General features: G+C 42.4%; 1 gene segment (V, D, J or C); it reads left to right on the top strand.

Moving 5' to 3' along the window:
• The first annotated feature begins 9,380 nt into the window (after positions 1 to 9,380).
• On the top strand, positions 9,381 to 11,685 carry LOC135246267 (Ig kappa-b4 chain C region-like). The segment is given in 3 exon segments: positions 9,381 to 9,384; positions 9,827 to 9,904; positions 11,101 to 11,685. Coding segments are annotated over 3 exon segments (405 nt in total).
• The last annotated feature ends 894 nt before the right edge of the window (positions 11,686 to 12,579 follow it).

The raw sequence follows: 12,579 nt of genomic DNA, 5'->3' as shown, positions 1-12,579 counted from the left end.
AGCTGATAAAACAGGTTCCAGGCAAAAAAAGACGAGCTGGGGAGCGGGTGGATAATTGCCATTGTTTGAAATTCAAAAAATTGAAATGGATGTCAATGCACATTAATCAAATCTGATAAATATTGGTAAGCAACATGCAATATTCTGATAATTTTGAAAAGACAACAATGGTATCTCTTGTCAAAACATTTATGGTTTGAAAAGTGAGCAAAGATAATGTGAACTATAACCAAAATTCTAAATTAAAATGGATCCATCTTTCTTACCCTGTACAAGGAGTCCCAGCATCACCAGCAGTAGAAAGTTTGACATCATCGTAATGCTGCCTGTGTCAGTGTCTGTGAAAGGACTGGACAGTCACTGATCAGTACTGGGGGTCTTAAAGTGTGTGGAGCAGTGAGGCAGGACAGGTATGCAAAGCCCCTTCCTCTATACAAATCCTGTCACACACAGTTAGAGGAGCTCTGATGTGTGAACAGCAGTGGGTCTATAGAGGGCTGGGACATGTGCTGTTTTTACCCTGTTAAACGTATAAATGTCAATATTACTATTTTTGGCTTTGTCATTTCTGATGTGACAAGCATAACTGGTGAAAATATGCAGGCTGAATATGGCTTATCATTGTGTAAAATATGAATTGAATAAATTCACGTTGCATGTTAAGATTGTAGTATCTTTATGGGAGTTTGGAAAGTCAAAGACATCAGTCAGGTACTGGGAAATATTCAGTTACAATACATCCATTTAGAATCAATGAAAAGGGAAATACTGAAGTATTTTGAATGTTTCCTGATATCACTGATATCATCTCTCACAGTTTAAATGCAGTTGTATTGTGACAACTAGCAATGAAGATGCTTTTTTAAAATATTGGTAAAACAGAGCAATCCGTGTTAAACTTGTTCTACGTTTTAAATGAAATTTTTATCCTCATTTTTGTCCTAGACTGTAATTCTTTCATCAGTACTGAAGAGCTCAGAAAACCCTGCTCTTCCCTGTGTGCAGCCAGCAGCCGCTAATTCTCATTTAGCTCTCTGCCAGCTGAGCAGCGCAGCCACTGAATCTGGGAGCTCACACTGCGCAGCTGGCACAGGCAGACTGCAGGCACACAGTCACCCAGAGGAATCGCTTTTCCTCAGAGAGAAAGGGACGACTGAGCTGAAGGAGTCCCTCCCTCCCTCCTGTGGTGACCTCACAGATAATGATATGATCCCTTCTGCACAGCGGCTCACCTGATTGGTCAGCGGTGCTGTCAGACTGTAGCTTGTGCTCCTTTATTACGGGGTTGGAGGATGGGATCAGAAGCAGCAGTGGAGCTCTCTGATTGGTCAGGGTGTGTAGCAGCAGCCTGTGTAAGGTGTGCTGGGAGAGCTCTGGACTGAGCGACTCCACTGTGCTGGACTGCCTGCAGTTCACTGCTGCTGGGCTCTGTGCCATCCTGTGTTAAAATCATTAACTATAAATTCATTTAGAAATGTGATATTTTATATCAGAGCACAGCTTCAGAACACACATCTGTTGGCCAAGGAGAGATTATGAAGCATAGTTATTGGAAATTATTCGACATGACATTCATAATTTAAAGTTTGGATACTCTGAAATATATTAATATATATGGTAATTGTTTTGATTTGAGAGTATGAACATATTTATAATAATCTACCACATCTCAGTGTTCCAGATCAGTGACTCCCCCCTCAGCACCTGCAGTAGGTCCCAGCTGCAGCAGTGCAGTCTCTGTGCAGTCTGACTGAGGGAGGTTTTTGTACGGCTCTCTATCACTGTGTGAGTGGCGTGCTCAAGCGCTGTTGACAGTAATAATCTCCTGCATCTTCAGCCTGGACTCCAGTGATTTTCAGTGTGAACTGAGTCCCAGATCCACTCCCACTGAAACGATCAGGAATGCCAGTGTGGCGATTTGTGGCATCATAAATCAGAAGTTTAGGAGCCTGACCAGGTTTCTGCAGGTACCAGCCGAGATAGTTGTAAACAGTCTCACTGGCTGTACAGCTGATAGAGACAGTCTCTCCCAGCTGAACAGACCGAGTTGCAGGATTCAGAGTTAATACAATATCAGCCATTGATTCTGAAAAAACAATGCATGAAAATGGTTGTTAATGTAATGTTATATTATCAAACACTGTGCAAATTGAATGATCAGTTCATTATCTGATATTTGCAAACACGTTCTTGAAAACATAGTTTTGAGAATTTAAAACAAAGAAAATGTGAACTACAACCAAAATCCCAAATTAAAATGGACCCAATTATCTTACCCTGTACAAGGAGTCCCAGCATCACCAGCAGTAGAAAGTTTGATATCATCATAATGCTGCCTGTGTCAGTGCCTGTGAAAGGACTGGACAGTCACTGATCAGTGCTGGGCGTCTTAAAGTGTGTGGAGCAGTGAGGCAGGACAGGTATGCAAAGCCCCTTCCTCTATACAAATCCTGTCACACACAGTTAGAGGAGCTCTGATGTGTGAACAGCAGTGGGTCTATAGAGGGCTGGGACACATGCTGTTTTTACCCTGTTAAACGTTTAAATGTCAATATTACTGTTTTTGGCCTTGTAGTATCTGATTTTATGAACATAACTGGTGAAGACAGGCAGGCTGAATAGGCTTATCATTGTGTAAAATATGAGTGAATGAATTCACGTTGAATGTTATGATTGTAGTTTCTTTATGGTAAGTTTGGAAAGTCATAGACATCTGTCAGGTGCAGGGAATAATTCAGTTGCAGTTATCATCTAAAATTCATGAAAAGTGAAATCGAGATAACATGAAATTCCCTGATTTCACTCAGAAGACCATCTTTTTTGATTTAATGGAGTTGTCATTTTAGAATACTAGTAATGAAGATGCTTGTTTCAAATATTGGGAAACTGCCTAACCTTACATAAATATATTCATTTTCAAACAAAGATTTACCCTCATTGGTGCAGAACTGTAATTCCTCCATCAGTCCTGAAGAGCTCAGATAATCCTGCTCTTCCCCGTGTGCAGCCAGCAGCCGCTAATTCTCATTTAGCTCTCAGCCAGCTGAGCAGCGCAGCCACTGAATCTGGGAGCTCACACTGCGCAGCTGGCACAGGCAGACTGCAGGCACACAGTCACCCAGAGGAATCGCTTTTCCTCAGAGAGAAAGGGACGACTGAGCTGAAGGAGTCCCTCCCTCCCTCCTGTGGTGACCTCACAGATAATGACATGATCCCTTCTGCACAGCGGCTCACCGGATTGGTCAGCGGTGCTGTCAGTCTGTAGTCTGTGCTCCTTTATTACGGGGTTGGAGGATCGGATCAGAAGCAGCAGTGGAGCTCTCTGATTGGTCAGGCTGTGCAGCAGCAGCCTGTGTAAGGTGTGCTGGGAGAGCTCTGGACTGAGTGACTCCACTGTGCTGGACTGCCTGCAGTTCACTGCTGCTGGGCTCTGTGCCATCCTGTGTTGAACTCATTAACTATCAATTCATTTAGAAATGTGATATTTTATGTCAGAGCACTGCTTCAGAACAACACATGTCTGTTGGCCATTGAGAGATAAAGCGAAGTCATTGGAAATTCTTCGACATTGTATTCCTAATGAAAAGTTTGGATACTTTGAAATATATTAATATATATGGAAATTGTTTTGATTTGAGAGTATGAACATATTTATAATAATCTACCATTGCTCAGTGTTCCAGATCAGTGCCTCCCCCCTCAGCACCTGCAGTAGGTCCCAGCTGCAGCAGTGCAGTCTCTGTGCAGTCTGACTGAGGGAGGTTTTTGTACGGCTCTCTATCACTGTGTGAGCGGCCAGCTCTCGTCCTGCATACAGTAATAATCTCCTGCATCTTCAGCCTGGACTCCAGTGATTTTCAGTGTGAACTGAGTCCCAGATCCACTCCCACTGAAACGATCAGGAATCCCAGACTGGCGATTGCCATCATGAATCAGAAGTTTAAGAGCCTGGCCAGGTTTCTGCAGGTACCACTGGAGCCAGTTGCTCAAATCCTCACTGGCTGTACAGCTGATAGAGACAGTGTCTCCCTGCTGAAAAGACCGAGCTCCTGGAGACTGAGTCAGGACTGTATCTGCCTTTGATCCTGAAATAGAAAAAAATGAAAATGGATGTCAATGCACATTAATCTATGCGGATAAATCATCTTAAGTAATACGCAATATTCTGGAAATTTCGACAACACTGGTAACTCTTGTTAAAAATAATTTTTTGTTCTTTAAAGTAAGCAAAGAAAATGTGAACTACAACCAAAATTCCAAGTTAAAATGGATCCATCTTTCTTACCCTGTATAAGGAGTCCCAGCATCACCAGCAGTACAAAGTATGACATCATCATAACTCTGCCTATGTCAGTGTCTGTGAAAGGACTGGACGGCCACTGATCAGTGCTGGGCGTCTTAAAGTGTGTGGAGCAGTGAGGCAGGACAGGTATGCAAAGCCCCTTCCTCTATACAAATCCTGTCACTCACAGTTAGAGGAGCTCTGATGTGTGAACAGCAGTGGGTCTACAGAGGGCTGGGACACGTGCTGTTATTACTCATTTAACAGTTTAAATGTAAATCTCACTATTTTTGGCTTTGTAATTTCTGATTATATGAGCATAACTGGTGAAGACAGGCAGGCTGAATATGGCTTATCATTGTGCGAAATATGTGTTGAATGAATTCACGTTGCATGTTATTATTTGTTTCTTTATGGGAATTTGGAAAGTCAGGGACATCACTCAGGCGCAGCGAATAATTCAGTTGCTGTGTATCCATCGAACATTTATGAAAAGTGCAATACAATATTATTTTTAATATTCCGTGATTTCACTCAGAAGACCATCTTTTTCTGTATTTCATGCCGTTGTATTTTGAATACTAGGAATGAAGATGCTTGTATGTAAATATTGGGAACACCAATTTAACCTTACAAAAATGCATTCCATGTTTTAAACAAAGATTCATCCTCATTTTTGTCCAAGACTGTAATTCTTCCATCAGTCCTGAAGAGCCCAAAAAATCCTGCTCTTCCCCGTGTGCAGCCAGCAGCCGCTAATTCTCATTTAGCTCTCAGCCAGCTGAGCAGCGCAGCCACTGAATCTGGGAGCTCAAACTGCGCAGCTGGCACAGGCAGACTGCAGGCACACAGGCACCCAGAGGAATCGCTTTTCCTCAGAGAGAAAGGGACGAGGAGTCCCTCCCTCCCTCCTGTGGTGACCTCACAGATAATGATATGATCCCTTCTGCACAGCGGCTCACCGGATTGGTCAGCGGCGCTGTCAGACTGTAGCTTGTGCTCCTATATTACGGGGTTGGAGGATGGGATCAGAAGCAGCAGTGGAGATCTCTGATTGGTCAGGGTGTGTAGCAGCAGCCTGTGTAAGGTGTGCTGGGAGAGCTCTGGACTGAGCGACTCCACTGTGCTGCACTGCCTGCAGTTCACTGCTGCTGGGCTCTGTGCCATCCTGTGTTAAACTCAGTAACTGTTAATGAATTTAAAAATATGATATTTTATCTCAGAGCACTGCTTCAGAACAACACATGTCTGTTGGCAAGGGAGTGATTATAAATCAAAGTCATTGGAAATGTTTTGACCTTACATTCTATATTAAAAGTGTGGATATTCTGAAATATATTTAAATATATGGTAATTGTTTTGAGAGTATAAGTGATTTAATAATAATCCACCACAGCTCAGTGTTCCAGACCAGTGCCTCCCCCCTCAGCACCTGCAGTAGGTCCCCACTGCAGCAGTGCAGTCTCTGTGCACTCTGACAGAGGGAGGTTTTTGTACGGCTCTCTAACACTGTGTGATTGGTGTAAAGCTCTGCTGACAGTAATAATCTCCTTCATCTTCAGCCTGGACTCCAGTTATTTTCAGTGTGAACTGAGTCCCAGATCCACTCCCATTGAAACGATCAGGAATGCCAGTGTGGCGATTTGTGGCACTATGAATCAGAAGTTTAGGAGCCTGACCAGGTTTCTGCAGGTACCAGTGGAGAGCGCTGCGCAAACTATGACTGGCTTTACAGCTGATAGAGACAGTCTCTCCCAGCTGAACAGACCGAGTTGCAGGATCCTGAGTTAATACAATATCAGCCATTGATTCTGAAAAAACAAAGCATGAAAATGTTTGTCAACGTAATGTTATATTATCAAACACTGTGCAAAATTCTGATCAGTTTCATTATGCTATTATTGCAACCGTTTGCTTGAAAACACTAGTTTTGTGAATTAAAGAAAAAAGAAAATGTGAACTACAACCAAAATTCCAAATTAAAATGGATCCATCTTTCTCACCCTGTACAAGGAGTCCCAGCATCACCAGCAGTAGAATGTTTGACATCATCATAATGCTGCCTGTGTCAGTGTCTGTGAAAGGACTGGACAGTCACTGATCAGCACTGGGGGTCTTAAAGTGTGTGGAGCAGTGAGGCAGGACAGGTATGCAAAGCCCCTTCCTCTATACAAATCCTGTCACACACAGTTAGAGGAGCTCTGATGTGTGAGCAGCAGTGGGTCTATAGAGGGTTGGGACACGTGCTCTATTCACTGATGATTTTACCCAGACAGCATATTTTTTGTCTGCATTAAATGAATTTGTCCTGAAATTAGTTTGCACTTTCATGGATACATAAATGGTAAGGAGTATCAGCATATTGACTAATATTCCAGAAAATGTGTATTTAATACATTTCAGTATTGTTTGTTTTGATATATATTTTGGTGTCAGAAATAAAAAATTCAGTGATATCATAAAGGATTCCAATTATATTCTTTTGAAACTAATGTGAACTAAAACATTGTTTAAGTGAGTTTTTCCTTTTGTCACTATGAACATTGTTTCATCTCTGATTTCTTTTTTTTTCTCTATCTGATATCATATTCACTGAGTCATGCTTTCCATGCCCAGTTTTGCAATGCCCCCCAAAACTCTCTGAATGCACAGAGAAACTACTACTCCCACAATGCACATTCTCCCAGCAACCACTTCTTTTCCCCCACTGCTTATCACTCAGTTACATGTATGGGGGGGCTGTACATCCTGTCCAGCATATATAGACAAACTACTCCATTGTGGTGTTGCTTCAAACTGCACCAGTTAGGTCTACATGTTATACCAGCCTGGGGGTTTTTTACACAAAGCAGGGTCACTGAATTAACTGGATATCGGTCCTGAGTAAACCCTGGAGCAGCTCTTTTTACTTCAGTCCATGTGCCATATTTTGGACGGTTTCGGGTTTTACTCAGTGCACTTACGCGGCAAACTCAGTAATCCTGCTTTATGAAACAGGGCCCTGTAGTTTTCTCTCCCTCATTATATTGTAGTGCTTTCATATCAGGAGCAAAACAGCACTTTCTGTCTCCTCCCTGTGGTCACACATTGTAATGGCAGCTTGTGTCATGCATTGAAGCACATCCCGTAGTGGTGTCCTCTTCATCCACAAAATTCTGATTACTTGAAAATTTGGAAGGGAGCACAGGGTCTATCCTGCATTATTTATTCAAATTTGGAAAAAATTAAACTTAAATTAGTCTTCATTAAGCATGAAAATTCCTTCTATTGTAAATCATTGCAAAACTTAAGAACAATGCTTTTGCTCGCACCTACATCCATGCAAATGAATGAGCGAGATTTCCTATGATGTACCCATTTTTTCACAACTAAGGGTGAAGGTGAAGTCAGTGCAGAAGATGGAGCTGAGTTTGGAGTTTGGGAAAGAGCAGGAGGAACACTGCTGGGGGGTGTGAGAGTCACTCTCATCTCTGAATGCCCTGTAGCCGGTAGCTCATTGGAATTCGGTATTAATTTCCAAAGAGCCTGTGCAACTACAGGAAAGGAATTATCCTAGAATGTTTCTGTGTCTCATCATCAAAATTAAGGTAACATTGACCAGTCTGCAAAAGATATATTTAGATCATTAATTATAATTTACCCCTGGAAAAAGCTCAAATATGTAAACAATTTGAATCTGACCAAATCCTGTGTCTCACGTGTACTACTCAACTGAAAGGTTTATGCATATACAATTAAAATAGATCTTAACAGGAAGGTTTTGGATGTGCTCACATTAACATTTAGAGAAATGGTGTTAAATATGAGAATATGAGAGTTATTAATACGTAATACAGTTCAGAATTTAAGCAGAGCCCCTCAGTGTTCCAGACCACTGCCTCCCCCCTCAGCACCTGCAGTAGGTCCCAGCTGCAGCAGTGCAGTCTCTGTGCAGTCTGACTGAGGGAGGTTTTTGTACGGCTCTCTATCACTGTGTGAGCGGTTCGCTGAAGCCCTGCTGACAGTAATAATCTCCTGCATCTTCAGCCTGGACTCCAGTGATTTTCAGTGTGTACTGAGTCTCAGATCCACTCCCACTGAAACGATCAGGAATCCCAGTCTGGCGGGTTGTGGAAGCATATATCAGAAGTTTAGGAGCCTGACCAGGTTTCTGCAGGTACCAGTGGAGCAAGGTGTACACACTCTCACTGGCTGTACAGCTGATAGAGACAGTCTCTCCCAGCTGAACAGACCGAGCTGCTGGATCCTGAGTCAGAACTATATCTGCCTTTGATTCTGAAAAAGAAAAAAATGAGAATGGATATCAATGCACATTAATGAATTCAGATGAATATTGGTAATTAACGAGCAATATTCTGGTAATTTCGAGAAGACAATGATGGCAACTATTATAAAAACATTTATGTTTCGAAATGAAAGCAAAGATAATGTGAACTATAACCAAAATTCCAAATTAAAATGGATCCATCTTTCTCACCTTGTACAAGGAGTCCCAGCATCACCAGCAGTACAAAGTATGACATCATCATAACGCTGCCTGTGTCAGTGTCTGTGATAGGACTGGACAGACACTGAATAGCACTGAGGGTCTTAAAGTGTGTGGAGCAGTGAGGCAGGACAGGTATGCAAAGCCCCTTCCTCTATACAAATCCTGTCACACACAGTTAGAGGACCTCTGATGTGTGAACGGTAGTGGGTCTATAGAGGGTTGGGACATGTGCTGTTTTTACCCTGTTAAACACTCAAATGTCAATATTACTATTTTTGGCATTGTACCGTATGGTTATAGAAGTTTAACTGATGAAGACAGGGTTGTTGAATATGACTTATTATTGAGTAAAATGTGTGTTGAACAAATTTACATTGCATGTTCATTATTGGAGATCAGAAAGGACATCAGTCAGGCACTGGGAATTATTCTATTGCAGCGCGCCCATTCGAAATTTATGAAATGTGATATTTCACTCGAAATACCATCTTTCTCTGAATTTATTGCAGTAGCATTTTCACAACGTGCGTTGATCAGCTTTCCGAACATCATCTTAATTGTCGTTCCACGATTCTCCAGCAGGGGACCTCCTAGAGCTACACATGTCTGATGGGTCAGCAGTGTGCACAACAGGCAGGTTTTTGTACAGCCGGTTAATCAGACTGAATTACTGTGGTGGACTTTCGGTGGCGGGACCAAACTGGAAGTCGGCATTAAGTGGCTATACAAACAAAGCTTTTCAACATTTTCCGCAAAAATATTAGAAGATTCGATCTGTTTCGATACATTCATTTTATTTTACATTAAGTTTCTGCGGGTTGTTTGCATTTTACGTTCCACATTCTATTTTCTGCCGGCTGAATCAGTCACTGAAGTTGAACTAGAAGTAAAATAAAAGATATGCATGTGAAAAGTTCAAAAGAGCACGATACATTTGCGTCGGATACATACAAATAGAAGTACACGGAACAAATTTTTACAAGCGAATCGTTGATACATTTGAAAAGCTGCGTGAAGTCGTAAAAACCAACGGACGGCTGTGTCTCTTGAGTGAGAGGTTTTTGTACGGCGGGTGAATGAGTCTGTATCACTGTGGTACACTTTCGGTGGCGGCACAAAACTGTCAGTTGGACGTAAGTAATTCTCTTCCACATCCCTCACTGCCGATGTTGTTGCCTTCTTTTTTTAATATTCTGTAATTTCCCGACGTTCGATGTCGTGAATCAAAATTGTTATTCTGGAGATGCGTGAATTAAAAACAGAAATGTTATAGTTATTGTCAAATGATTTCAAATACTTTTTTATTCTAGCCCATTTTACTTCAGACAGTCTGTCTTTATCGTATTGATGTTTAGATGGCCGTAATGCAGTAACTTTGCTATTTTGCGCTCGAGGTGAACTAAATTAAATTGCATTGGCTCCCTTGCCGTCGGCGGGATCACGGCGGCTCTGTAGGAGAATGTAATTTATGGCACAGTCTGCAAAACGACAATCTCTTTCTCAGAAATGTGGAATAAAATAGTGTTGTCCACCTAACACTTAATCAGAGTTAATTATTTTTCAAACTTTAAAATGAAATTGGATCGTAGCTACTTCATAAACTTTGTCGTTTGTGTTGGTTATGAAATCCGATCGTTTTATTCATTCAGATTTTTTTTAATTTTAATTTTTATTTACGATCGCAAAAAAATTTGTTACATTGCAGACATATGTTCTGTAGTCTGATGTCATAACATTCGCTAGTCTGCCATATATTGGTTTGATTAAAAGAAAAAAAAAATTTAAACGGAGGAATTTCCAATGTAATAAACATATTCACCAAATGGGTAATTCTTTTGAAAACTTAATGTAAATGTTTTATGAAAATTGCTTCTTGCTGTTGGAGTGCGCGTTCAGTTCATACACGTGAAGGAACACAACGGGAACCTCGTAAAATGTGATTCATCTGTAGGTTTTCAGCGTAAATATCATTAAGTATCCATTCTTTTGCAAGAAGTTCTGCGTATTTTATGGAGTCTATGGTACTGAAATAATCGACAGTTCAAGCTGCAAACGTCGAATTAATTGAACGTAAATGTACTGGAAGCAGTCCTGGTTGTGGTGAAGAATTTTATCATTAAGTACTACCGTCACACGATATGATGGTAATGGAATGCATGCAGACAGAACCTTTAATAATGTCAATGTACTTTATATTGTAGACACTCCAAATTAGTTACAAGTGATAATTTCTGTATTACATCACGTCTCATCGCAAGGACAGAATGATTGACACATGGGAGGGGGCGTGTCCACTGTCTGACCTCACTGTCTCTGCCGTGTCTCCCAGGTGACACAGTCCCCGCCCTCACAGTCCTGCCCCCCTCCCGGGAGGAGCTGAGTCAGCAGGGAAAGGCCACACTGGTGTGTCTGGCCAACCGGGGCTTTCCCTCAGACTGGGCCCTGCGCTGGAAGGTGGACGGTGCCGACGTCAGCTCGGGCGTGGCCGGGAGCGCGGGGGTCCTGGGGCAGGACGGCCTGTACAGCTGGAGCAGCTCCCTGACCCTCAGCGCGGACGCCTGGAAGAAGGCGGAGTCGCTGACCTGCGAGGCCACGCAGGGGTCCCAGTCCACCCCCTCTCAGACGCTGAGGAGGGACCAGTGTTCTGAGTAGGCCTGGGGGGGGGCAGCTCACACCCTCTGATCTCACTGTTTTTACCCTGTTCTGCTCTCAGCCCCTCTGCCCCTTACTGCTGACACACTGAACTCAGTCTGTGTGTGAATCCCCTCCTCCAGATACTGCTAATATCTCACATGTGCTCTGCTTGTGCTGCTCAGCAAACTTGCACACACATGCTTCCTTACTTGTGTTTGTGTGATTTTGGCGATAGCTGTTAGATCAAACTCATTGACATAATAAAGATTCTTTGAACAGATATTTTTTTGACTGACTGTGATTATTAAAATTAGACTTTGGTGCTCCTGGTGATCCTCTTGTTTTTGTGCAAAGTCTTCAATGATTCCACCAAGTCTGCCCATTCTCGGAAGAAATCAGAATTATCCTCAGACCATTGAACATATTTTTACAACACACCCAATAATTCAAATGAATGGCAATGAAAAAATATGTATTAAAATATTTATAGTCAGTAGTTTAATTGTAAATAGACAATTATTCCTGAATCTTTACAGTGTATTTTTATAGAGTTTTCTTTTCACGGGCAATATGATTATAATTAATTACAAGAAGTGCTATAACCAAGTAAAATTATAAACCATATCAATAAAACCATAATTAAGCAAAGACTATGGGTCCACTACATTCTTAAAGTCCTTCATTTGATATTATACACAGAATGTGATACTCTATTTTATTTGGATGTTTCTTATTGAATAAATGCAGGTGTTTATAGTGGGCTCCATAGTGCTGAGAGGCTGTGTGTGAAGTGAGCGATGCGGAATCAGTCAGGGAGGGGCAGGCCCAGCTCTGGAGCCCTGCTGAGAGGAGCAGTGATGTGTGAGCGCGCTCAGAGCAGTCCTGTGCGGCAGGAAGTGCGCTCGACTCACACTGAGCCCCTGGGGACGGCCCAGACACCTGGGCACAGCGGCGCCCTGTTCCCAGTTTGGGTCAGTCCCACTGAGGGACCAGCAGAACCAGCCTGCCCCGCCCTGCGTATGCAAACATGAGTTTCACTCCCCCTCCTACCCCGCGTATGCAAATCTGAGTTTCACTCCCCTCACCCTCAGCTTGCAGTTTCTCAGCCCAAAATACCCCCACAGCGGAAACAGATGTTTGAACATGAGGAGGTGGAGGACTCATTTCTGTAGTG

This window comes from Anguilla rostrata, unplaced genomic scaffold, assembly GCF_018555375.3.
Source record: "Anguilla rostrata isolate EN2019 unplaced genomic scaffold, ASM1855537v3 scaf0108, whole genome shotgun sequence".
NCBI classification, from domain to species: Eukaryota; Metazoa; Chordata; class Actinopteri; order Anguilliformes; family Anguillidae; genus Anguilla; species Anguilla rostrata.
The sequence above is the reverse complement of the archived record's forward strand: the minus strand, read 5'-3'. Positions and strand labels throughout refer to the sequence as shown.